This window comes from Stegodyphus dumicola, chromosome 3 (assembly GCF_044657685.1).
Source record: "Stegodyphus dumicola isolate Sdum_Otavi_A_Nest chromosome 3, ASM4465768v1".
Taxonomy (NCBI): domain Eukaryota; kingdom Metazoa; phylum Arthropoda; class Arachnida; order Araneae; family Eresidae; genus Stegodyphus; species Stegodyphus dumicola.
The window spans coordinates 49,928,720-49,954,049 of NC_140770.1; the positions used below are offsets into that span (position 1 = coordinate 49,928,720).

General features: G+C 32.7%; 1 protein-coding gene across 3 annotated transcripts in view; it reads left to right on the forward strand.

Moving 5' to 3' along the window:
- The first annotated feature begins 4,342 nt into the window (after positions 1-4,342).
- LOC118180886 (layilin-like) overlaps positions 4,343-25,330 on the forward strand; it is a 36,276-nt gene continuing 15,288 nt past the window's right edge. For 2 of the 3 annotated variants that reach the window (XR_015040197.1, XM_085812876.1), the window contains exons 1-5: positions 4,343-4,504; positions 8,466-8,541; positions 13,315-13,487; positions 19,175-19,427; positions 23,579-23,833. Coding sequence is in view for 1 of the 3 variants with exons in the window: in XM_085812876.1 (XP_085669002.1) it covers positions 4,502-4,504; positions 8,466-8,541; positions 13,315-13,487; positions 19,175-19,427; positions 23,579-23,833 (760 nt within the window). In the remaining 2 variants the exon portion in view is untranslated. The remainder of the gene's footprint in view (positions 4,505-8,465; positions 8,542-13,314; positions 13,488-19,174; positions 19,428-23,578; positions 23,834-25,330) is intronic. The other variant, XR_015040198.1, reaches the window with a different exon arrangement.

Consider the following 25,330-nt stretch of genomic DNA (forward strand, 5'->3'; position numbering starts at 1 on the left):
GAAGGCTTTGCTCATTTTCCATCACTCCTGCTTTTAGAAATAACCCAATGTCTCTGCTAGATATGGAGACAACCCAAATAAAGTATTTGATTTGAGAAATCTCGGACGAACAGTAAAGCATCGCCGACAATCCGTTATGATTTGGGGTTACATGTCTTAGGCAGATGTAAGGAAACTACTTTTATCAATGGCATAATGAACTATAGGGTGTATATTAACATTTTGAAAACAAATTTACATGCCAATTTATGTGATTATCGGCAGATTTTTATTATTATTATTTTTAATTTTATGTGTCTGTAAGAGATCTATAGACATAAGTATATAAATTCACTAGTTCATTGTTATTTTATTATTGTATGCATCAATTTATTTTGATTTATATAAATTGGTTGCCAATCAGTGCGATTACTATGCATACTTATTAGTATTCTGAAACGTTAAACGAGATATGTTTCGACTGTAGTCAGATTTACATCATTAAAGTATGTATTCAACTAAACAACGGCAAAGATATTATATCTTTTAATATATGTTTGCATTATACATAGCGATCACTTATCATCATATTTGCATATATTGTTTATTGTGTTATAATATTGTTTATTGTGTATAATCTCATATGTAGTGTAAGCTAGATGTACTGCAATTAGTAATTTCGTTGAATATACTAATAACACTCACAGTCACGCAAATTTTAATTCATCTTTTGTTAATTTGTAGCATTTATATGTTCACATGCAGTACTGCCTAATGTTACTTAGTTACGTTATAGTAACATAACTTATTATATTATATTTGCAAGAATTCTATTAATCAGTTAATAATCTGTGTAATTACTATAAATGCTTACATGATAACTGTCCTCTTTTTTTGTATCTTATGTAGTGATCAGCCTTTTGCATCATATATAGTAATTAAATTGTCGTCTTCTGCATATATTGCATGTACTATTAGTAGCTTTGTAATTTGTATTTATTACATATGTTACCGTGAAAGACGGAAATTGGAGAATATTGACTTTCACCGGACAATGTCGACATTCACCAAATACGTCGGTGAAAGATCGAGTATTGCATTACATTCTTGTACATTCGGACCCTCACCGGTGTATACCGACAATCACAGATATGCTCTGGTGTAAGTCGAAATGAGAGGAGTATATGTACACGCTGTCATTGCAAAAGGAAGTGTTCCACAAATAAATGCAGTTGTAAAAGCAAGGGCCTCTTGTGCAGTTCAAAGTGTCGTAATAGTTTAAGTTGTTGTAATACAGTTGAGTCACATAATTTAGTAAGTTTTTAACTTCTATTATTTTCCTTTCTCATTTTGAATGTACTGTGTGTTTTAAGTTCTTAAGTTCTTATTTTAAGTCTCAAGTGCGTTTTTTCACGACTGAATTACGGAGAAGAAAATATAATATTCTTATATGTTCAACATTCACCATTAGTACATGGTGAATGTTGACATTTACCAGTGTAAGTCAGAAATAAGAGTATTTGGAAAATATTTCGGATACACCAAGCGACTATGTGAATGTTGACTTTCACTGGTGAAAGTCGACATTCTCCAGATTTTGGTATTTCACCGTAACATATGTACTAGATGTGATGCATTTAGTAATTTTGCTGAAAATATAATTTACATTATTGGTCACACAAATATAATTCAGTTTTTATCAATTTGCAGCATTTATATGTCCATATGTAGTATTATTTAACGTAACTCAGTCATGTTGAAGAATTCCGTGTAATATGTAATGAGCAGTGATTACTTGTACATACGTTGTCTATATTAGCTAGGAATTCCAGAATGGTATACTGTCAACAGTTTGCATATATTCACCATTTATGTCTCAGTGATGCACAAGTCACATATTTCAGCCCTTCTGTGGCACTGCGTAATTTTGTCATATATTTCAGCTTTTTCATGACAATGTATAATCTTGCCACATATCTCAGCCTTTCTCTTATTTTATTATTATTAAATTCCCAGGCGGCATTTTGGTGTTGCGGACTGCCCTTGGGATGCCTTAGGCTCTTGATTTGGGCGTCCGGCACGAGGCCTCCCTTTTACCACCCAAGGGTGCTCTAGATCATGGTGGACGTGGTACTATACTGAATAACCTCTATGGTAGAGTAACAGTGCCCACATTCCCCGTCACTTGTCACTTGTTCCTGAAGTGTAAAGCGAAGATTAAGACTACCAAACTTTGGTTGCTGTGTAACACACCAAAAAATACTTGATCTTTTTTAATGAAGCTTAACGAATGACGCAGTTTAATGAGGAGAAGTGAATCGAGATCAGTTGATGAGAATAGAACAAAGAACGAAAAGAATCGAACGAGTGGTGGGATCGCAAGAAACGGCACTCATATGCTAACTCTTTGAACAGATTTCTTTCGACTGTAGTTTTGCGATTTCATAAAAGTTTTTCCCTTCATGGACCTAACAATAAAATTCTAGAATAGAAAATTTTAAAACGTTGAGATATGATATAAAATTAAGCGCATTTTTGACGTGGAAGGATAAACATTCTTTTCTATCCTAAAATGGAAATTGAACTTTCATGGCAAACTTCCAACAACAGCTTTGGGTGGATGAAATCATAATGAGCTACAGTCTTTCTCCTCGAATCAGACACTCGCTTGCACAGAAACGTGAATCTATTCTTTGAATCAGTTATAAGGTATTTTCTCCCTCCTTTCTACATACCTTCGTGGCAACACACTCGGCGTGTATTCGAGAGGTCTAGGTTCCAATCCCGCTGAGGGGATTACTTATGTTTCAAGTGTGCAGTATCAAAAGAACCTACAGTGATCTACTGCTACTACAACTACTACCTACTACTATATTAAACTACTATTAACCTACTACATCTTGAAAAGACTCTTAGTGGCGTCCGAACTAAAAATAGATGGTGGATGATGCTTCTTCACCACCAGGATTTGGCTATTGGATCCCCTAATCCTCAGTCACCCTTTAAAAGGGGGAGTATTTTCTCTCTTCTTTCTGCATGCCTTCGTGGTGTAATGGTAGCACACTCGGTGCGTACTCGAGAAGTCCAGGTTGGAGTCCTGGAGACGGCATTGCTTATTTTTCGCGTCTCCAGCATCAAAATACCCTAATGATTCTACACATTTCGTGAATGAATAACACATCTGTGATGCATTAATACATACAAATATACGCGTACAAATGCCGAAGACGTTTCCAGTAAATGATAAAGAAAATACTAGTGTTACCATACGAGGAATCAAAATTTTCTGAGACGCTTCCAAAAACAGTTCTCCCTGAGCTGTAAAAGAGTTACACTCCGCTTTGTGAAATCATTGCTTATTCGGTCAAGCGGTCTTTGAATCAGTTTCAGAGCGAATCGTGCACTTTTAATAGGCACTTTGTTTGATATAGCTTTAAATAAAGAAACTGAGAAGTTTTTTTATTATAATCTTCCCTTTCTTTTCATAAATATTTCTTATGATCCAACCTAAATTATGAAGAACAATAATATTGAAATGAATACTGAATTTTTAACTTAGCATGAAAGCTTTACCCTTTATCTCCTCATCTGATATGCGATACATTTTTTGTGCTGTTAGAAGTAGCAGTTCTGAAAGGAAGTACAATTTTTTTCTTGTTATTTAAACTCTTGTGTTGCATATAGGAAACACGAAAAGAAAACTTTGCCTTTCCTTCGGAAAAAAGTTTTTGACCCTTTGAAACAAAAGCTGGTTCACAGATCTTTCAATGGCAAGCAAAATAACTGTTATTCATCAAGAAATCACATTAGTAATAACATTTTTATTTTTTTTCTTGTTAAACTCAGCGTCAGTTCATTAATATAATCCTAGCAGAGATCAATTTAAGTCCGGGATGTGAAGTAAAAGTCATTATATTAATAAAATTCGGTTAAGGTCATGCGTTTCTATAATTAACTTCTATTCCTGGATCCGTGATTTGAAACCGTGAAGATAATAAAATGTTTGACTTTAAACAGGTTATGTATATTTAATCAGTTTTTTGGAGTCCCTTGTGGTAAGGTAGATGGACAGTGCCTTTCTAATTTCAGTGAAAATAAAATCACATTTTGCTTCTTTCACGTTTGGATGATTGCGTTGATCGTGCTAGGACTGAAAACAACGAAAAATTTCGTTAAAATTTGTACGTTAACTGCTGGTGATAGATGCGTCGCATGGAAACGATCGTCTGTTTTCCCTTTTCACCACCAATTAAATCAGTCGATTCCGTGACGAAATCCATTTAGTTTAATCTGCTGAGAGGTAAGTAATCGTAACCTACGCGTAAAATAGAATGTGTAATTGTACTATATAAGCTGTGGGTGACTCAAGGCTGAATTCCACAGCAAGAACTTCAATGTGAACAACTGCCAGCATTTAGCAGATTCTGTTACCAGACGCATTGCAGTGGCAAACTCCAAAATGAAGAGAAGCAGAATTCCATCTTATTTTGCATGAGGTTTTTAGTAATATTTGCTGGAACCAATGGTAATCAAATGAATTTTATATTAGAATATAAACATTGACATATATATTCATTTATAATCTTATTGTGATTCTGATTACGGTAAATTTCTCTTGCCCATAAAGCAAACGTTTAAGTTCGAAATTGAAAATTTTAAATTTATATTTACCTTGGTTTCGTAAAAAAAATATCTGTATTTTGGAAGAAGACTATTTCCTTGTTTTGTGATCAGTGCTTGGCTGCTTTGAAGTATGCAGAGATTTTCTATAAAACCAACGTCAGTTCGAAAAAAAAATTGTTGCCTAATTTTAAATGACAAATTGCATAAATCTTCAGTGTATAGAATTTAGTGGTTTTTGAATTAAAAACAAACTCTTTCAAATCCTTCATTCGTAATGGCATACGAAAGCATCATACGAAGACAAAATACCAGTTTGACCAGTTGAGTACCAGTTCAACTGCGCTAATTGTAATTTACTCGAATTTTTTTTTTAATCTGATAAAATGAAATTAAATCTAAGGAATGACTTTAAATTAAGGATTTTTAACATAATTTACTAATGAAAGTATATTTTACATAAAATTAAAAGTTAAATATTGTAGAAAATAGTCGCCTACTGTAAATCAGGTTTAAAATCTTAAGAAAAGTAGATTTTTTTAGCCCAAAGGGACAATTTGCCTAGAAAGACTATTAACTTCTTTTTGGAATTTAGCGTTGGTTCACTATAAACCGTGTTTCATTATCAAATTGTTGCTCCCAAATGACAGACTCAATATAAATATATTTAAAGAAATTAAATAATGAAGAATATGCATGAATGTATGTATATTTCTTGCACTGCGAAAAAACAACGGTACCTAAAAACATCAAATTTTGAATAATATCGTCCTCCACTCGAATATGAGCATCTCGAAAAAGCATTTTTATCTCCAGAGCGCGAGATTGTTTATCGGAAATTCTTAAGATACCCTCTTTTTAAATTATTTTCTGATATTGTTGTTGAATCGAATTCTATGGTTTAAGTGTGAAGAACATGATATTTAATAAATAACGGTAACACACAAAACGCTAAAAAAACACCCCTTTATTCGTTATATAAAATCTGAAAACTTTCATATTTTTTTTTCCTTCGAAGAAGCTTAACGATATTAAAACCTTAAAGCTGTTATTTTTACTTTATGTTTTGCAATATATTGATTTTATTCCTATAAGCTTTTCACTACTAGAGACAAACAAAACATAATTCTTTAGCCATTAATTTTATAAAATGTATGATTTTAAGGGAAGCAGTTTTAAAAGCACATCAATAATAATAAAAAAATTTTCAAAGAAAAATAATTAAATCATACCATTAGGTGTAAGCTCATACCAATGTATGAGCTTACAAGACAGAAGCTTTTTGAATGGAATTGTATGCTATAGTAATAGAAGCAGCTTATTAAACTTGTGCAAATTTGTTGTACATTTTAATTAATTACTTCCTTGTACGAAGTAAAAAGGAAGTATTGTAATCGCGAAAAGTTTCAGGCATCATATTTCAACGCAAATATCCATTTTAACCGCTATCGAATGCAATTTAACGATGGTTTTGCGTGACTGTCTGTACGTAAGAACAGGATAAAGGACTCTTTTCCCCCCAAAAAAATTGTAAAACTTATTTAAAATGAATTCTGAAGAGAATTTTCGTGGCATCTGTGCGTACGTACGTACGTACCTACTTATCTCGCATAACTCATAAACGAGTAGCCTCAGAACGTTGAAATTTTGTATATAGGACTGCTATAACATGTAGATGTACACTTCGTATTTTGGTTGCAATCGGCCGCACCAAAAGTATATAAATATATGTATATGTTATGGTGAAACACCGAAATCTGGAGAATGTCGACTTTCACCGGTGAATGTCAACATTCACATAGTCTCTGGGTGTATGTCCGAAATATTTTCCAAATACTTTTATTTCTGACTTACACTGGTCAATGTCGACATTCACCATGTACTAATGGTGAATGTTGAACATATAACAATATTATATTTTCTTCTCCGTAATTCAGTCTCGAATAAACGCACTTGAGACTTAAAATAAGAACTTGAGAACATGAGAAACTAAAACACACAATACATTCAAAATGAGAAAGGAAAATAATAGAAGTTAAAAACTTACTTAATTATACAGTACGTTCTAAATGAGAAAATAAAATAACAGTAATAAAAAAAACTTACTAAATTATGTGATTCAAATCTTATTTATTGCAACAACTTAAACTATTATGGCACTTTGATCTCTCATTTCGACTTTCACCAGAGCATATCTGTGATTGTCGACATACACCGGTGAGGGTCCGAATATACAAAAATGTAGTGAAATATTCGGTCTTTCACCGACGTATTTGGTGAATGTTGATATTCTCTGGTGAAAGTCGACATTCTTCAATTTCTGTCTTTCACGGTAACATATATATATCCGTTCTGTTACTCGGCTCAGTGATCTCAGTTTCTTTATTCTTATATGTTTGTAAATTGCGTATTTTTTCTTTAAAAATGATTGAATTATATTGTTATTATCTTCCGGTTAAGATTTTTATGCCTTCAGTAAATCTGTATGCAATATTTTTAGAATTATCACCAATTTAAAAGTTGTTTAAGTGCCGCTAAGCCTAGTAATTTTTTCCATGGCGGCTATTGATTGTTTACATTTGAAACAGCAGAATAGTAGATTTGTTGCCAATCTAGAGAAAGTAAGCTTCCCAATAACGCCTTTTTTATTATTGCGAATTAAATCATGCTTAATCCATTCTGGAATTTTTTCGAGGAAATAAGTGTTTAAGATTTATTTCACAATTTTCAATACAGATATCATGAGTTTTAATGTATTTTTGCCTTGTCGCGAAGTGGGAACTGAGTTAATTGAATGAGAAATACTGAATCTTTTGTGAAAGACTGTTTCTTTTTTGTTGTTGTTGTTCTTTGCTTAATTTCTTTTATACATCGTTTTAGATTTATTATAGTATTTGAACAGAACATGTGGCAACGATTAGCTAATTCTTAAGATGATATAAATTTTGTGCATTCTGAGTTAAAAAACGATTTAGTCAAGATTTTACTTCATTTTCTTTACTTATAGTTTTACTTATCAAATTACAAAACGCTATGGACTTTGTTCCTGCCAAAGCAGGTAGCTTTTACTCTTGTGAAACGTTTCAATGTATCGCAAATTGTGTTTTTCATCATTTTACTTACCAATTATTGTTTATCAGAAGAATAATTTTTATGAAATTTTAAAAATGCCTTACAATACATCCTGCAAGAGATTTCGCCACCAGAGCTCCAGTCAAATAATATGCTTTTCATACCTACTAATAGATGGCGCCACACGAGCGCCTTATTTGTTCAAAGGTTACTTATTCTACGGACGGCGCCACAGAAGCCTCCGTCGCTAGTAATCTCTGAGTTCTAGCACAACATGTGCACAAGTAACTTCCATATTATTGGATACAACTTACTCGATTTTTCACGCATTTAAAAGTATAATATATTGGTAAAGGCCGTTAATGGTCGATTGCATCTTACTAAGTGATAAGACATAGGTATAGTTAAAAAATGTTTGAAAGTAGCGCTGTTAAGTGAACCTAGGGCCAGAGTGTCGCTATGGTAAACAAATATAGTGAATTTTAAAAAGTGCAGTTATACTATTGTGGTTTATGCGCTAACGACGAAGTAGATTTACTCCAATCCAATAAGTTTAAATGAAATGCAAGAAAAAATGGGTATAATTTAATATTCCGTACAAGGAAGTCATGTGGTGCACACATCAGATTTTTTTAGATATAAACTCGTGATTCAGTTGAAGATCCTTTTATATTTTACAGCTAACAATGCATTCTTTTTTCTAATATTTTTGGAATTTATTAGTATTTCTTTGAATCAAGACTTTTTTATTAGTTTTGCCAAGATTTTGTTCTAAACATTTTTCTCTTTTACAGATTAGAGTAGAATTTGATCATCATAAGAAGAAAATCCTTTGGGTTTTTGCAATATTAACATACATAGCTTTAGTTGGTGAGTTCATTCTGTTGTATTAACAAAAACGATTATGCTATAAGAAACATTTCTGAGTTACAGAATAAATTGAAAATAATGGTAGCGTTTGCAAAAATCATAGAGAATTTCTTTACATGCATTGTTGTTTACGTTATCATAACAAATAATCTTTTTGTTATGATAAATAAAAGCAGTTTAAAAGAAAGGAATTTGACTTTTTTACCACATATATTTACCATAATTAAATTTCATTATAAATTTATAAAAGAACATATTATTTATAAAAGCATATTCTTCCTTCTAAAATATAAATTGAGTAAATCATGAATAAATGCAACACTCACGAAATTCGTAAAACAAATACAATGATATATACTTCAAAGAATTTTACTTTCTAAGAAAAATTTCATTTAATATTTCAAGGAAATCAAATTAAAAATATAAATTTCCCTAAAAAGCTTTCATTTAAATACTAAATAATTATTACTTGTAGTTAGTGAAACTTCCAGAGTAATAGTTTATCAGTTATTAATTTACCAGTTAGTAGTTTATCAGTTAGTAGTAGTAGTTCACGTTAGTTTATCAGTTCCATCAGTCGCTTGTAAAACTTTCTCACTATCTGATAATCCTTAAAAACATATTTAGCATTAAAAATTCCATTTTGCTTAAAACCTGCACCTTTTATGTATAGATCTTTATGTAGTGCTGTCCGTTTCTGATTACTTTACATTTGCTGCGGAGATCAGAGTCTTGGAGCTTATATTTATTTAAATATAAAGTCAATCTGCCTTGGCACTTAAAATCTAATTGCAATCAAAATCATGACACATTAATAATTTTTCAGTTTTATCTGCTTGTTATATCCTTTTATTCTTTTTGGCCTTCCCACTTGGGGATCCATTTTTCAGTTATATATTTGTTTTTAGCAATCACTGCTTTTTTGTTGATCCCTGCAGATCAATAATATCAATATCTGACTGTTCTGCAACTTCTTTTGCTAGCGTATCCGTCCTTTCATTGCCGACATGACCCATCTGTACCCTCATCCTGTTAAATATAATTTCATGATCCTTAATCCGTTCCTGATAAAGATCCTTAATCTATATTATTAGTTTGTTTGATTGGGCCAGGTGGAAGAGAGCTTTTAAAGAAGAAAGACAGTCAGAGTATAGAACAATTATATGTTCACCATTAACTGTCCTTTTTAACCCATTTCAATGATTTTATCACAGCAGTATCTTCTGAGTGAAAAACTGAATAGTATGAGTTTAATGCATATTTTTCACTAGCAATTTCCACTCCGTAGTAATAAACGGCAGATGCAAGTGCAATTTTCTCTCCCAATCTGGCCTCGTCTGCTATATATTACTCGTATATGTCGATTTCACCCATTTGGGGAAGATTTTACTGAAATGGGAGAGCAATCATAACTCGGTGGATTTTACTTAAATAAAAGTTTTGGAAGGCACAGGGGTCACAGTATTATCTTCATATGTGTTACATTGGCAATTCCTGATCTTAAAAAACCTTTTTCATAGTAAAAGGTAAAATATTCTGAGAAAAAAGGCATACCAGGGAATATGTCAGCCACTTCTGTAGGGACAATTCTAATATATCTTTTCAGAAGCAATTTCCAAGCCCTCTGAATTATACCATTCGTTGATAACAAACGGTAAAATGATGTTTTCATATATTGTCCGCCGGATGACATATTATTTAATAGTAATGCCTCTACGGCAAAGTCCTTCTATAACAATTTAAGATATCTTCAGTCTTTATATTTACAGACTTAAGTACATTCTTCTCCTTCAATGGCCAGACAGCCCAGGATGGACCCTTGCCTTCCTCAGAATGGAATTCCAAGCTTTTCTATCCCTGGCCAGGGACATTAACTTGGTTATTTTTAAACATTTAAGATTGTTTCCAAACAGTCGAGCCACCTAAGTTTAGGTCTCCCTTGTTTTCGGGTGCTGAATGGTCCGGCCGAGAACATCTTTTCAGTTACTCGATTTTCATCCACTCTGCACAAGTGTCCTGACCATTTAATTCTCTGAATCCTTATATATTTTACTATATATATTTCTTTAAAGGATTTATAGAGTTTACAGTTAGTTCTTCTTCAGCTATTGTTACATTTTATGCCACCAAAAATACTTCTCAAAATTTTTCTTTCAGAGACAGAAATGATACTTTTACTTTTTTTGTCATTGCCCAGGTCTCAGCAGAGTATGTAAGAATGGGTCTGGTTAAGCTTTTGTAAATTAAAATCTTTTTTTTTCTGCTAGTGAAGTTAGACTTCAAGTATTTTTTGAAACCTAAAAAAACATCGGTTAGCATCTGTGACTCTACTACGGATCTCGGGCATTAAATCATTGAGAATATTAACTTCTGATCCTAAATATTTAAATTTGCTAGCAGTTTCAAATTTGCAATTCCCAATTTAAAAATAGGGGCCTTAAAGTACATTATAAAGTTCAAAAGAGAATCAGTTATTACATCAACGGATTTTATCTCTTTCCTGGACTGAATATTTTGCTTCTTGCATTTAACGTTCGGTAGTCTTATATTTCGAACACCCAATCGGAAAAAATATTCATAAGATTTCTAGATATTGAATTTAAGTTCTTCTCTTATCCCCTAATCCAGTAAAATAGAGTCCCGTTTCATTCTAGAGAGTATTATAAACGAATACATTTGGCGAAGTCGCGGGATACATTGTAATCCAGTCCATAAAGCTGAAAGAGACTGGTTTGGAAATTTATACACATAGGATTCATTTGACAGTTATACGTTAAGAATTGAGAATTACAGGTTTGCAATGGATGCATCCAGTCCTGGTTTTCATGTAACGAACATAACGCATCTTCTCACACGGGCCACTGAAGAATGCTTATAGACAATGCTAAATTTCGAATCAGAAATCGCAGGAAATCTCCTTTAACAGTAAGGTAAACCATCTCGTATCATGTGTGGCTATTCATTACATATCAAAGGAAATTATTCCAAGGAAATTAATTATATACCAAGATCATCATACCACCATTTATGACGCAAGCAATGTGAAACTAGGCATTTCCCATACATTTATTTCCCTTCGTCACATTTCCGTGGCCAAGGGGACTCAAACCTCTCTGTTTATTTTGTCTTGTTAGTCCAAAGGGGCTTTGTCCCTGAAGGACTATTGTTTTCGTTTTGAGATTTTGCGTTGAATCACTATAAATGTCCGTTTCACTTTTCAAACTGTTGCCACCCAATGTTAGAGTCCTGCATTATATTTGAAGAAATTAAATAATGAAAAATCTGCATAAATGTATCTATATTTCTCTCATTGTGATAAAACAACGGTACATAGAGCCATTGCATTTTGAATGACGTAATCCTACTTCGAATATGGGCATGTGGAAGACCAAATTTGAAATTTGAAATTTGCTTTATGATCGATTTCATATTTTGTAAAACTTTAACGAATTTTTGAGTAACAAACTCGAGGATTTCAAAGCGAACAATGGCAACACTCTAAGAGGGAAAAAAAAATACCTTTTTATCTCCAGCACGCGGAACTGTGTTTCGGAAATTCTAAAGATAGGCTCATTTTAAAATTATTTTGCGATATTGCTGTTGAACTGAATTTTATGGTTCACGTGCAAAGAACATGATATTTAATAAATAAAGGTAACAGACGAAATGTTAATAAAACGCCCCTTTGGACGTAATTTAAAATCTGAAACCTTTCAGATTTTTTTATGTATTTTATTTTGTCGCATTAATTGGATTGACATTACTGTTAAGTGTTATCCTTTTTACTTGAAGGAAAAGGGCCAAATGAATTAGCAAGCCCTTAGATCGGAGGGAAGAGGAGGTTAGGAAATGATGCTCTGCGCTTGGCAAATTTGAGAGGCAAAACAGGCCGGTTTATTACAGACGCCTTAATCTACTAATAATATCCTGAATCAGGAACAGAAGACTCGAGAAAATTTTCAGTCTGTTTCATATATATGGGAAAACACGTACTTAAATAAATGTTATTCTTTGTTTTTTGATATTAATAAGAAGAAAAAGAATATTTATTCAGAAATCAAAATCTCACAAAACAACTTTATTTAAGCAATATCATGGATAGTTTTATTACTCAGAGGAAAAAATGAATGTGCTTGCATCAGAGAAATTCTGAAGAATTTGTATGATTACGTTATTAAATGAAAAATATCAGGTCACTAAAATAACCGTAAGATACTGCGGGACGACTTTTTCTGTCTGACTTCTTAGCTACGCGTGTCAGAAGAAAAGAAAAATCCAAAATATTAAATATTGATTAATACGTTGACTTCGCTGTTACACAAACATATATTTACGTAAATAAATGTCTGCTAGCTTGCGAATAAATAAAACATATACTCAACAAACATTTTAGTTAAATCGAATATTATTCACAATATAAGTTAAACCTAATTTAACTTTGTTCGTCCCCACCTCCGACGAATCATTCGCCAAGAGCCACGTGAAGCTAATGCAAAAAAATAGTCTGAGTAGAGTAACAGCCAACCTAAGGCGCTAAATCCTATTTGATAAACTTAAAAAGTAATTTTATTGGTCCTTCGAATTAATTTGTACTGTGTTATACATTATTAAAAATAGAAGTATATAATAGCCAAAATAATAAAACAACTGGTTAATTAAAACAAAATCTTACACATAATTCATGGATATGATTTAAAAATTTGGCTGAGATAAATAAAAAACATATTTCATTTTCAAGTTGATAATCAAAAATATTTTCCATTTTTCCAACAGAAAGCGCAAAGGTTAAAAAATGCGAGAGGCCTTGGCGAACATTTCGAAATGTATGTTTCATGTTCGCAGACAACAATCAGCAAAAATTCGAAGACGCACAAGAAATCTGCTACAAGATGGGAGGCTTCCTAGCAAGCATCAGAAACAGCCAAGAACAAGGTTTCATTATCAAGGTAAGAATTTCCTCAACAGAATCTGAATTTAGAAAGTTCTGTTTAGTGTACATACATTTAGACATAAGTCTTACTTTTGTATATCTGTTAAATTTAACTTTGTCCTTTAAAAAAAACGCTGCATATTCCTTTCTTGATTTTGTGCTGTTTCATTGAACACCCATAGTAATAAAAAATTCCATCACGTCTATTAATATTAAAAATATGACAAAATTCAAATGGAAATATATAAAATGCATTCCTTCCATATGTGTTTTTATGTTGATAGTTTCAGATTACTGCAGTATAAAAGAAGCATCAACTTATATAAAACATATCCTAAATCAGTGGTTCACAACCTTTTTGCTTTCGCGTACTCTTAATGAGACTTAATTATTTCTCGTTCTCCTTAATTATTTAGTGTACCCCTAATGAGACAGCCTTCCATAAGAACGTAAAAATCCACTAATAATCATTTAGTGTTCTCGCAATGTACCTCATAACGCTTTTATTTTAATACCATAAACTGAATTAAATACATAGCTCTTAAACACATTTCCGATTAATTTTTTCCCTAATTAATGTCAAATTATTTTTCTTAATATTTTGATTTTATTCAGCATTCATTGCAACACCTTCCCATTTCCCGCCATTACTAATAATTTTTTTGCGATGCGATCACGTACCCCCAGGGATACCCGTACCACAGGTTGAGAACTGCTATCCCAAAATGTGTATTACTCTTGCCCTGAGAGTGATGAGATATTATATTTAGCATATTTAATTATTATTGTGCATATTGATATGTATATGGTGGTTAGCTATATATTGCACTATAATACGCTACTAATTTTGTAGTGGAATATAATTAATTATACAGTAGTAATAATAATAATTTACATTTTATTATATCCTGCTAATTTTGTAGTGTAATTACCCTACATAAATAGCAGCACCTATTAAAGCAATATATAGATAATTTTTAGTAGTTAGCTATATATTTTAATGTTACATGCTGCTAATTTTATAGTGTAGTATAATTATACCGTACTAATTTTGTAGTATAATATAGCTAGAATTATACTGTTTGTATTACAAATTAATACCGGAAAAGAACACCATATAGGAGATGTACTTTGTTTTAAAAGTTACTCAAAGAAATGTGGATGATTTTTTGTGATAAGAAAAGGGCATAGGCAGAAAGTTTTTTTTTATATTTTAATAATTAAATGCGAAAGAAAGATTTAGCGTTTTTCGTTTTTTTCGTTTTTTTCTTTTTTTTTTTTCGGAAGAGGGCGGTAGATCACATAAATATTTTTAATGTTATGTTTTGAATATCTATTAGTCCTGCATATATTCCCATTCAGATAGACTTTATCCTTTGATCATTTTCAAGTAATATAAAATACATAAATCTCTCGAATTAACTGCCATTTTTTCAATAAGTTGCTCTTTTTTATTAAAAATCATTTATGTAAAAATTATTTCCTTTTTAATTCCTGCTTAATTATTCCTGATAATTCTTATAATTAAGCAAGCAACTATCTTAATTCTTATAATTAACAATTAACCTTTTTAATTCTTATAATTAACGAGCTCTGCGTTTCGAATAAAACAGCAGACCCGTAAGGTATGGGGTCTTAAAGTCTAGGAAGCCCGAAGTTATCCTGTGGTTATTTCCGATCCTCATCATAAAAATTTAAAAAAAATTCTTCCGGGGAAGGAAAGTTGAACCAGGAAAGAATGCTGTGCATGAAGCACTAGATTGTCTCAGCTGGGCACTATTCTAACGCTTATTTTACAATCTCTATAACTTTCATTTAAATCATGTTAAATGGCATTCATTAATTATCAAGAATCTTCCGTTTTCTGAATGAGTAGTTATTACAATTATTGTCTCCTAAGAGAAGCCATGATCCATACATTGTGAAGGTACCAACCGTTGAAATGATTATACTTAAATTTATCTTTAATTCTTTCAATTTATTTTTAATTTTATTCTTTAATTTAATTTATCCTTATTTATTTTTATCTTTAATTTTATTCTTTAATTTAATTTAGCTTTATTTATTTTATCTTTAATTCTTTCAATTTATCTTTAATTCTTTCAATTTATCTTTAATTCTTTCATAATAATGTAGTATTACAATTAGTGTAATAATTGCGACCAAATATACCTTAATTCATTTGCTTGCATACAAGCTCATATTTTGACAGGAATCTTGTATAACGGGGTACATAATTACTTTACTGAATGTCATTATTTAATAGCACATTATCGTACTACTATTATACTAAATAATGAGCCTATCTCATTATGCCTTACCCTTATCATTGCCTTATGATAACAAAAAATTGTTTGACGCTGCTTAATTTTCTCAGAATAGTCTTAGTTCGTTCTATACTTCGTTAAACCAAGGCATTGGAAAATTTGAATCATATTTACAATTATTAAAATACTATTTCGATTTCTTATTGCTGTCATCGTACTAAAGTGACTGTACATAGTTTTTTTTAAAGGGACTGTATGTAATAGTGGCATTTATTAATAACATGGATACTATTCTTTCCTTATTCATGTTATTCAGCTTACGAACATAAAGTTATGCAATGGCTTGGCAAATATTTGCGATAACTTTATTTAGTCTGCGCGTCTACTTTGTTTTCACATATTTATGTGATGTTCCATAAATTTGGACATTTTAAAAATGATACAAAATCAACGATTGGAGTATTAGAATACAGTTTATTCACAGAAAGGCAGATATTTGCTGTTGTTGCAATCTAGACAGATATTTGTTGTTAAGTCATATTTTCACTGACAGAACATGCCAGACGGACAGACCCTTAACTCCCCGACAATGTACAAATTTAACCCGTAACAGGGGAGGTGAAAAAGTTGAACATAACAGGGGACGTGCGGTCTCAGAGACCGCGCATTATAATAAATTTTTAAAAATCGTCTAATTAAAATATCATCATGATATTTCACTTAGATGTTCTTTGAACATTTTACTCTGAAAAGAAAATATGTTTTTACACTTTAAAGTGAAATGAAAGTTTTCCCAGAAAATTTCCCCATAGCCTCAAATTTTTCGATGAAAATCATATGCTGCACTAAATTCTATAAAACTAAAAATAAGAATGCATCTATTTTGAATTAACTATTTTATCTATATTAGTTAATATTCAAAGCAAATTTTAACCGCAGAAAATTGTATGTAGCACAATACAGAAAAATTTTGACAGTACCTAAAATATCAGTATCTCACTGATTTTCTGATAGTAAACAATTTAGTTCTCGTCTTCTTTAGCACATTCATTGTATAACTTTTGCGTGCATTCCAAACAAACAGGGTCTTAGCAACATAAACATAAATATGTTGTCTTTCTTTTTTTGCTTGGGAGGCACAGACGACATGTTTTCCTTGATTTTAATTTTGCTTCTTTTGTACACTGCTCCACATCCTTAGATTCAGCTTCTTTTCCTAAAATCCGCTTTATCGTCAGGCAATTCTCGATTTTTTCTTGTATTTTTCCCTCTCGTGTGTAGAAGTGGTTGGACTAATTCTCTCGCTAATTCTTTCGAAAACACCATTCTGGTCATAACAGGGTTTTGGTTATAACCTTGGTGCAAAATGTATGCGTTTACTGTACTCATATCTACTAACCGGTAGAAAAGAGCCATAGGCCAACGCGTTGTTCTCCTACTACAGGAATGGACAGAACATTTTTCATCTAAAGCATTAACACCACCTTTGGTTCTGTTATAAAAACCAATTATTTCAGATTTCTGTGTTTCCGAGTCTGTTTCTATCGAATGATGCAATGATGACATCAAAACCCCTGCTCGCCTTTTTCGCAGAAATTTTCTTCACAGTCACCTTCTTCACTAAAATCACTTCCAACTTCGTCTAGAATTTTTTTCAGTTCTTCTGCATAACGTGAATCAGAAGGATAAATGAATCTCCTAGGACCTAACTTCAGAGCCATGTGTTCACTACTGCCAAAATTGTAACACTGAGAGGGAGGTGAGGTCTCACAGACCGCTCTAGAAGAATTTCAACAGATACACTTGCCAAAGCATTCCGATAAGAAGGGGTCAGAAAGAAGGTCACGAAACGTGAAGCTAGGGAAAGAATCCATTCACTTGGACAAAGCATGCAATAGGGGTGATGGGAGGAACATGTGGAGCGGTCCGTCAGACCGCACGTCCTCTGTTACGGATTAAATCTTTTAAAGCAACTCAGAGATTATGACGGGCTGCTATATTATTAGTAGCATTATCAGAATGCAAACGTATAAATACTGTATAATATTTCTTTTTTTTTTCTAATTTTATTCTTATACGAGTAATGAATGCCATCACAGTTAGTTAAAGAATCAAACGGTGCCTAATGCATTGATTTAATTCTGAAGGCAGCAATATTTTAGATGCACGAGTTCAAACTGCTAAAATACTCTGAATACAGAGTGAATACTTCACTAATCTGTTTCAGATCCCAGGACGTATATCAAAGAAACTTTCCCAATAAGAAATTAAGGAAAAATAATTAATCCGTTCTTATAAAACAGATCCTATTGTTATAGCACTGTTTAACATTAAAATACAAGTACAATGGATGAAAAATATACCATACATAAATGAAATACTGCTCATAAATGTTTTTCTGTTATGAGGATTAAAAGTAATTTCTCAACATGCCCCAATGTCTGTGACGATCGATTTTACTCCTTTGCAAAATATTGGCCTATTTAATAATTTCTTTGTTTTTTGGCAACCATAGATATCGTCGTTCTCGCCGTATGGTATGCAATAGCCAAATCTCGGATACGCATGCCCTCTTCGTACTTATCTTCATGGTGATCCTAACCAATTTTTTCCTTCTTTGGCACTTACCATGAACTTTTTTAGAATGCATTATAAGTGTATTTAAAAAGATATATACTAAAAAACAGAAAATCATGTAAAAATTCTGGACGCAAATTATAATGCAGATTGTTTACTGAAGCAGCAATAGGACAATTCTAGTAGTAGCCGTTCAAGACAATGCTGCGAAGCTCGTGGCCAGTCGTAGGCATTGTTTCAAAAGAGATAAACTAGATCAGTGCGGCCTGCGTCATTCATCGAACTCGAGTCGTATTCCAAAGAAAGGTCCTGAAGCAAACAAACATCTTCACGTCCAAACAGGACGTAAACCAAGTTTGATATATTTCATAGCGGATGGATTACCGATTCATAGCGGATGGATACCCTCCGCTTATTAGGCCGGGCCCGAGGGGTCACCACTCCCTGTTCTCGGCTTTTCGGCGGAGGCGAGGCTTGAAAAACTTCATGGACTGACTGGTCGTTTAAATGCTCCCGCCAGTACTGCACGGGCAGCGCGTCCCGTCAGGACATTACCTAGCAAACTTGGTGCCGTCCCACACCAAGCTACAGAACCTTCAGGTAACCACCGAGGTCAAGCCGTATAAACGAACCAACTCCGGGTTCTGAAAGCGCCAGGTTCGTGATTTTATACCCTCGTGGCTGAGACTGCCTAGGTACAGACCTAGCTAGTAGCTTCGCAGAGTTCTCTACGTCGACCGCGGGGGGGGGGGTGAGGTACCACAGTATATGTCATTTCCTAAAACTGGGAACCCGTAGGTACTTCTCAGTTTTCCTTGTTACTGTTAATAATATTTAAACGACAAAATTCCTTTGGCAGACCATTCAAGGTATGGGCTCCTCCTTTTCCCGTGTTCGATGGCTGATTGGCTTGTACCAGTATGATCCGACTGACAACAAAGCCTACAGATGGATTGATGGAAGTGTATCTAGTTTCCGTAATTGGATGCCTACTCAGCCCAACTCTGTCTATGAAAGGTGCACACTACTTGATGGCAGCAACGGTTACAAGTGGAGAGATGAAATATGCAGCAACAGGGCTCTTTTTATATGCAGGAAAGATCTGGAGGAAAGTGAGTGGTTATCTTTCCTTAAATTCATATCCAAAAATCAGTATAATTAGTAAGTTTTCTGTTACGAAACTTTAATTTAATACTTTCTGTAAATTTAGTTTAGACAGGTTTTTAAATGCATTAAAAATGTCATTATATCTAACAAAAGATTGGAAGAACTTGGAAAATAAAATATATGTGAAACAAGTCAATATATAAAGCAAATTTAATACATGTAATATCGGATTGACAAGAAAATAATTTCGGTTTTTTACTGTGAAACTAAACACGTTTTTTTCTAAACAAAATCAAATTTTAATCGGTCAAATATCTTCCATTCTGTTCGATGACTTTTTGCCTTCTTTCTGGTAACTTCATAACCCCGCGCTCATAGAACGTCTAGTCTTTATCAACAAAAACCTCAATCAAGTGGGATTTGAGGTCATCGTTATTACTGAAATTTTTGCCATTTAAAAAGTTTAATAAACTTAGAAATAAATGATAATCCGATGGTACAATATCCGGGCTATATGGATAATTTTGTACATGTAGTTCTGTACGTGTTGCTAAAGATGCGTGAGGCCTGGCTTTGTTGCGGTGGGACACGATTAGTTTTCGATTAGCGGATTCCGGCCTTTTCTCTTTGAATGCCTGAAATTTTATAAGTTATTGGCAGTAACTAAATTTACCATTTGGTTGCTTGGAAGCGGCTTAAAATATATAACACCTTTGTAATCCCACCAAATCGACAGCATGATCTTTTTCTAATGCAATTTAGCTTTCGATATGATTTCAGCTGATTGATCCTGCGTTGATCATGATCATTTTCGATTAATGTTATTATAGAAGATCTATTTTTCATCACCAGAAATAATTTGTTTCAAAGAAAAAAATGGTCTATGTTGTTATTTTTGAAATGCGTACTGCAAATATTGTTTTATTGTGTTAAGGGAATTTCTATCAATGCACACGGAACTCAGATATGGAGCTTCTTGACAATCCGAGACATATTAAGTAATTTTCAATTGTATGTGTGATGCATTAACCTCTTTACTATATCTCGCACAGTTAATTGACGATTCAATTCAATTATGGCTTTAATTTTGTCATCATCAGCTTCAAAAGGTCGACAAGAATTCTGGTGATCTTCAAATGAAAAATCTCCAAAATGAAATGTTTTAAACCTATTCTGACACATATGTTCTATTAAACAACCAACACCATAAACTTCATATATCTGTTTGTGAGCTTCACCTTATTTTGACTTTAAGATAATAAAAAAGTAAAATATGTCGGAAATGTTTATTTTTGCAGCTCCTGATAAAATTAGCCGTAAACTAACAGTTGTAAATAAAAATGCAGGGAATTTATTTCTACAGCAACCTAAAAGTTTCAGCTGCCAAATCTCAAAAGAAAAAAATTATAAGACTCAAAGAAGAATAACAAAACGGACATAACGTTATTCCATTGTGCAAACCGAAATTACTTTCTTGCCAACCCAACAGTTAATTGCATCTTGTTATGCCATTTGTGATAGCAGATCTCCAGTATACCCTTTTCTGCTTGAGCAACATACATTTAAAGATGTGTAGCTGAAACGACGATGCCAGCAAGTAAAAGATAGATGGAATTTCTTGAAGTACAGACTTCAACCTAATGTCACAGACATGAATGACATGAAGAAAGAAATGCATGATTGGGTCAATTGTGATTCCATTTATTAACCACAACTTTCGAAAAAGGAGTTTTGTCGGCTTACTACGGTCAAATAGTTGACAGAAAGTAAATGACACTTAAAAGACTTAAAATTGAACAAGACTTAAAAGTATTAAAACTTAAAAGAATTGAACTAGACTTAGAACTAAAAATTTTAGACTTAAAATTGAATAAGCTAGCGAAATATTATTTTGGCATCTTTACGTTGTGGGACTTTATTTTATTTTGGAAACAGCCTTTCCTTTAAATTCTCGTTTTCCAACCCATGTCAGAATGAGATTTCAGTCTCGCGGGTTAAGCAAAGTAGAGCAGCAAGCTACTATTTAAGTTGACGTCAGACTTACTTCAGGCAGAGCATGTTCCTGCCTTTAAGCCACGTTGTTTCGCTGTTATTTAAGCTTGATATTTTACGGCCGTGCATATTAATTGTCGGTTAATCTACGTCAGTTCTATTAGCTAAGAGCCAGCTGCTTATTAAATAGCTCTGTGCATTTTAGGCTCAATTTATTCAATTTAGATCTATTGAGTCAGTCCATAAATTCGTGCGCATTTTTTGGTAAATTTTTAAGTAATATAAAAAAACACAATTTAACATTTTAATCAATTATATCTTTTCCTCCAATATCTACAATGACTCGCAATCTTACAGGTAGCTTTTTTATGCCATTGCTGTAGAAAGACTATAGTTTTGATGCAAAAAAAAAACTTGAAAGTTCATTGTGTAGATCCTGTTTAGAATTTAATTTTTTCCCAGTAAAACAGTTAAGGCACGAAATAAGTGAAAATCACTTGGGGCAATATCTGGGAAGTACGCAGGATGTGGCAAAAGCTTCCAATTAAATTCACTAATTTTTTGTAGTGTTGTTCGAGCCGTATGTGGTCTAGCGTTATCACGATGAAACAACATTTTCTTGATATTCACCAATCGTGGGCGTTTATTGATCAATTCTGAGTTTAGACGGCAAAATTGTTAACTATAAACTTCTTAATGAATCGTTTGATTTGGTTCTAACAATTCAAAACGAACTGAACGGCGTTCATCATCAATGCTGCTTTTTCCAACTTAAAAATTTTTAAGCAATTTTTGAACAGTCCTTACACTAATAGTGTGTTCACCATGTACACTATAATTTTTATCGCTGCAAACCTGGCAGATTGACCACACGAAAATAAAAAGTGTAGCACAGCACGTTTGTGCAGATTATCTATATCCATCTTCTATCTATATCTACAATGCGTTCCATATTTACGAAAGTTGGTGATGAACTGAATAATATGTTAGTCAAACGATGGCAAGTTTCAACAGGTTCAAAATTGTATTGTTTTAGTAAATGCGTCATAGTGAATTTCACGCATACTCTTAATGCGCACGAACTTATGGACTATCCCCGAATTTTACTTTCTATTTCTGAGTTACCGTCAAAAGTATTGGCGAGTTATTTTTAAGCATGAGAAGTGCCTATTATTAACTGTTCTTAAGTGAATAAAAGGTTCTGTAACCCTTATTCTTGAGTTGTTACCGATGCAATAGAACTTAGCGAATAGTAGCTTCACAGTGCTAGTAAGTTCTAGCTTCAAGTAATTTTAAATTTAACTAGAATCCAATAACATCTATTCTAAGCTGGTGAAAAATGCCGCTCATTTTCAACTTTGGGAAGGTGTTTTTAAGGTTTGTTCTACATGATGCCCTTGTCTTCTGTCAACAATCAACAAAAACAACAGCTTCCCATATATTTCTATAATGTGATTTATAATCTTACTGTTAAGTACTTTGACCATTTATCTACAACTGATATATTGAAACTTAAAGCTGTATTAGAATTATGACCTGGAAAACTGTAACTACAAGAATGATTCCGTGTTGACATGTCAACTTGGTAATATGATTCCTTTTTGCAAATAACTAAAGTAGAAGATGGGCTGATGTTTGCCGGCTTGTAGAAGCTATACCTCTTCAATCTTATTTTTAGCACTACCTTGTGATTTATGATTAAGATATTTATTAAACCTCATAGATTTCTAACACTGGTGAAATCGTTTAAATCTCAAAAATTTCTAACACAGCTGAAATCGCTTTCCTTTCACAGATTTTTATTTACAATTCTGGAATCTAGAAAGTTCTTTTTAATTTAACAATAATTATGTATCAAATTCTAAAGCGATATACAAATAAAATTATAAATAAAAGTAAAGCCTCAGACCTCATATTTGCATCAGAGGTTAATATAATATAATAAGATTTCTAATTTTCATTTCAGGTTTAAAAGGACAGTAAGTTCTTAGAATTGACAGGAAATACATATCGTTATCCTTTAACTGCAATGCATAGTTTTAATGCAAATCAATCTCAGTATATAAAGATTCAAAAACTGTAGTTTTCAAGCTGTTTATTCAAAAAGTGGTCGGAGTATTCTATATATTTTTGAATTAGATATCAGTACTTATTACAATTTCAGATGGTTCCATGAACTGCTTCAAAGGTCAACCTCCTACCCACCAAATTTTTGAAAAGAAAGGCATCAGTGTTACAGAGTGCTTAGAGCATTGCAGAGGACTTGGTTTCCCACTGGCTGGATCAGTTCCTGACAAATGCTTCTGTTTACAGCCAGACAACATGAACAAGCTCGAGATAGCAGCTCGTCTTGAATGTAATGGAAACTGCCAGAATCAGCATTGTGGAAATAAAAACTTTGTCACAATTTACAATCTAAGTAAGTTTTTTAACTTATTTCTGCTTATACGAAAAGGTAAATAACTAAAAAATTAACTTATTTCTGCTTATACGAAAAGGTAATAACTAAAAAATTAACTTATTTCTGCTTATACGAAAAGGTAATAACTAAAAAATTAACTTATTTCTGCTTATACGAAAAGGTAATAACTAAAAAAATTAACTTATTTCTGCTTATACGAAAAGGTAATAACTAAAAAATTAACTTATTTCTGCTTATACGAAAAGGTAATGACTAAAAAATTAACTTATTTCTGCTTATATGAAAAGGTAATAACTAAAAAATACAATCCTAATTTTCGTTTTAGTAGAGTTCGGAATGCAAAGAAACAACTTTTTCTGAAATAAAATTAAGCCCACCAGCGAAGGAGCGGTAAAAGTCGCTGAACACTGGTAGTTAGGTCCGAGGTTCGAATCCCGCGAACGGGCTGGCTGCATGGGCGTTTTCGTGGTTTTCCCCATCTATAACGTGTATACGAGTCAGTTTGCCTTAGAAAGTCATTAACGAAGGCATCTCTTCTCTTAGGCAGGTAGCCCTAGTGTGCTTTGCCGTAATTAAATATACGAAACGAATAAAATTAATAGAGTGGGATTTATATTTCGTTTGCCATGCCTTTATAGTTAAATTATTTTTTGTTCAATGAAACATATTAGCATAACTACTACCATGCTGCTAAATAAATGAAGTTCACGAAATACAATATTGTGGTGTAATTGCAAAAAAACGTGATTAGAATATTTATGTAAGAACTTGTGGTTAATGAAACACGGGACTTTGAGAGAAAAGTTACAGTAAACTTAGCATCACGGCAGAAAACAAAGGAGAAAAAATGATTCTGATCTCGTAATAGATTTAAATACGTTATGAGTTGCATAGGGTTCTCCTGCTGTATGAGTCTTTTTCCACAATCTTGATTTTCTAATGGCGGGCACTCAAATTGTCTGTTAAGCAAATTACTTAAAAGGGTTTCACTGAAGAATTTTTATAGTTTTCGCGTTAATAAATGAATAGTAGGAAATTTTCAGATCTTTATGTAGGGCATCAATTTTAATGTAGTAAAGTTTGGCCCAGTAATAACGATGAAGAAATTAAGCCTCTTTCACTTAAGCCCGTTAAATAAAACGACAGAGGATAAGTAATAACTGCAATGCCATCTACTGAACAAAATAAAACTGTAAAGATAAAATAGGAATGAGATAAGGCCTTTTAGAGCTTTAGAAAAGAGTGGATTGCTCATAAGTCATCACTTAAATTTGTTAGTGTTTAGAAATGTGAAAGTCTTCAAGGAAATCAAATTCATCGATTGAAGATGGCTTTCAGGATAGGTTTAGTCAAATTAAATTTAAAAGTGAAATTAAGCGCCAGCAATAATTAATAGAAGATTTCTTAATGTCTGAAATGTAACTATATTTCTATTTAACTAATACACTGTAAGAATTATGTTAATTTTATTAACAGTTACATTTTGAGTTAAAC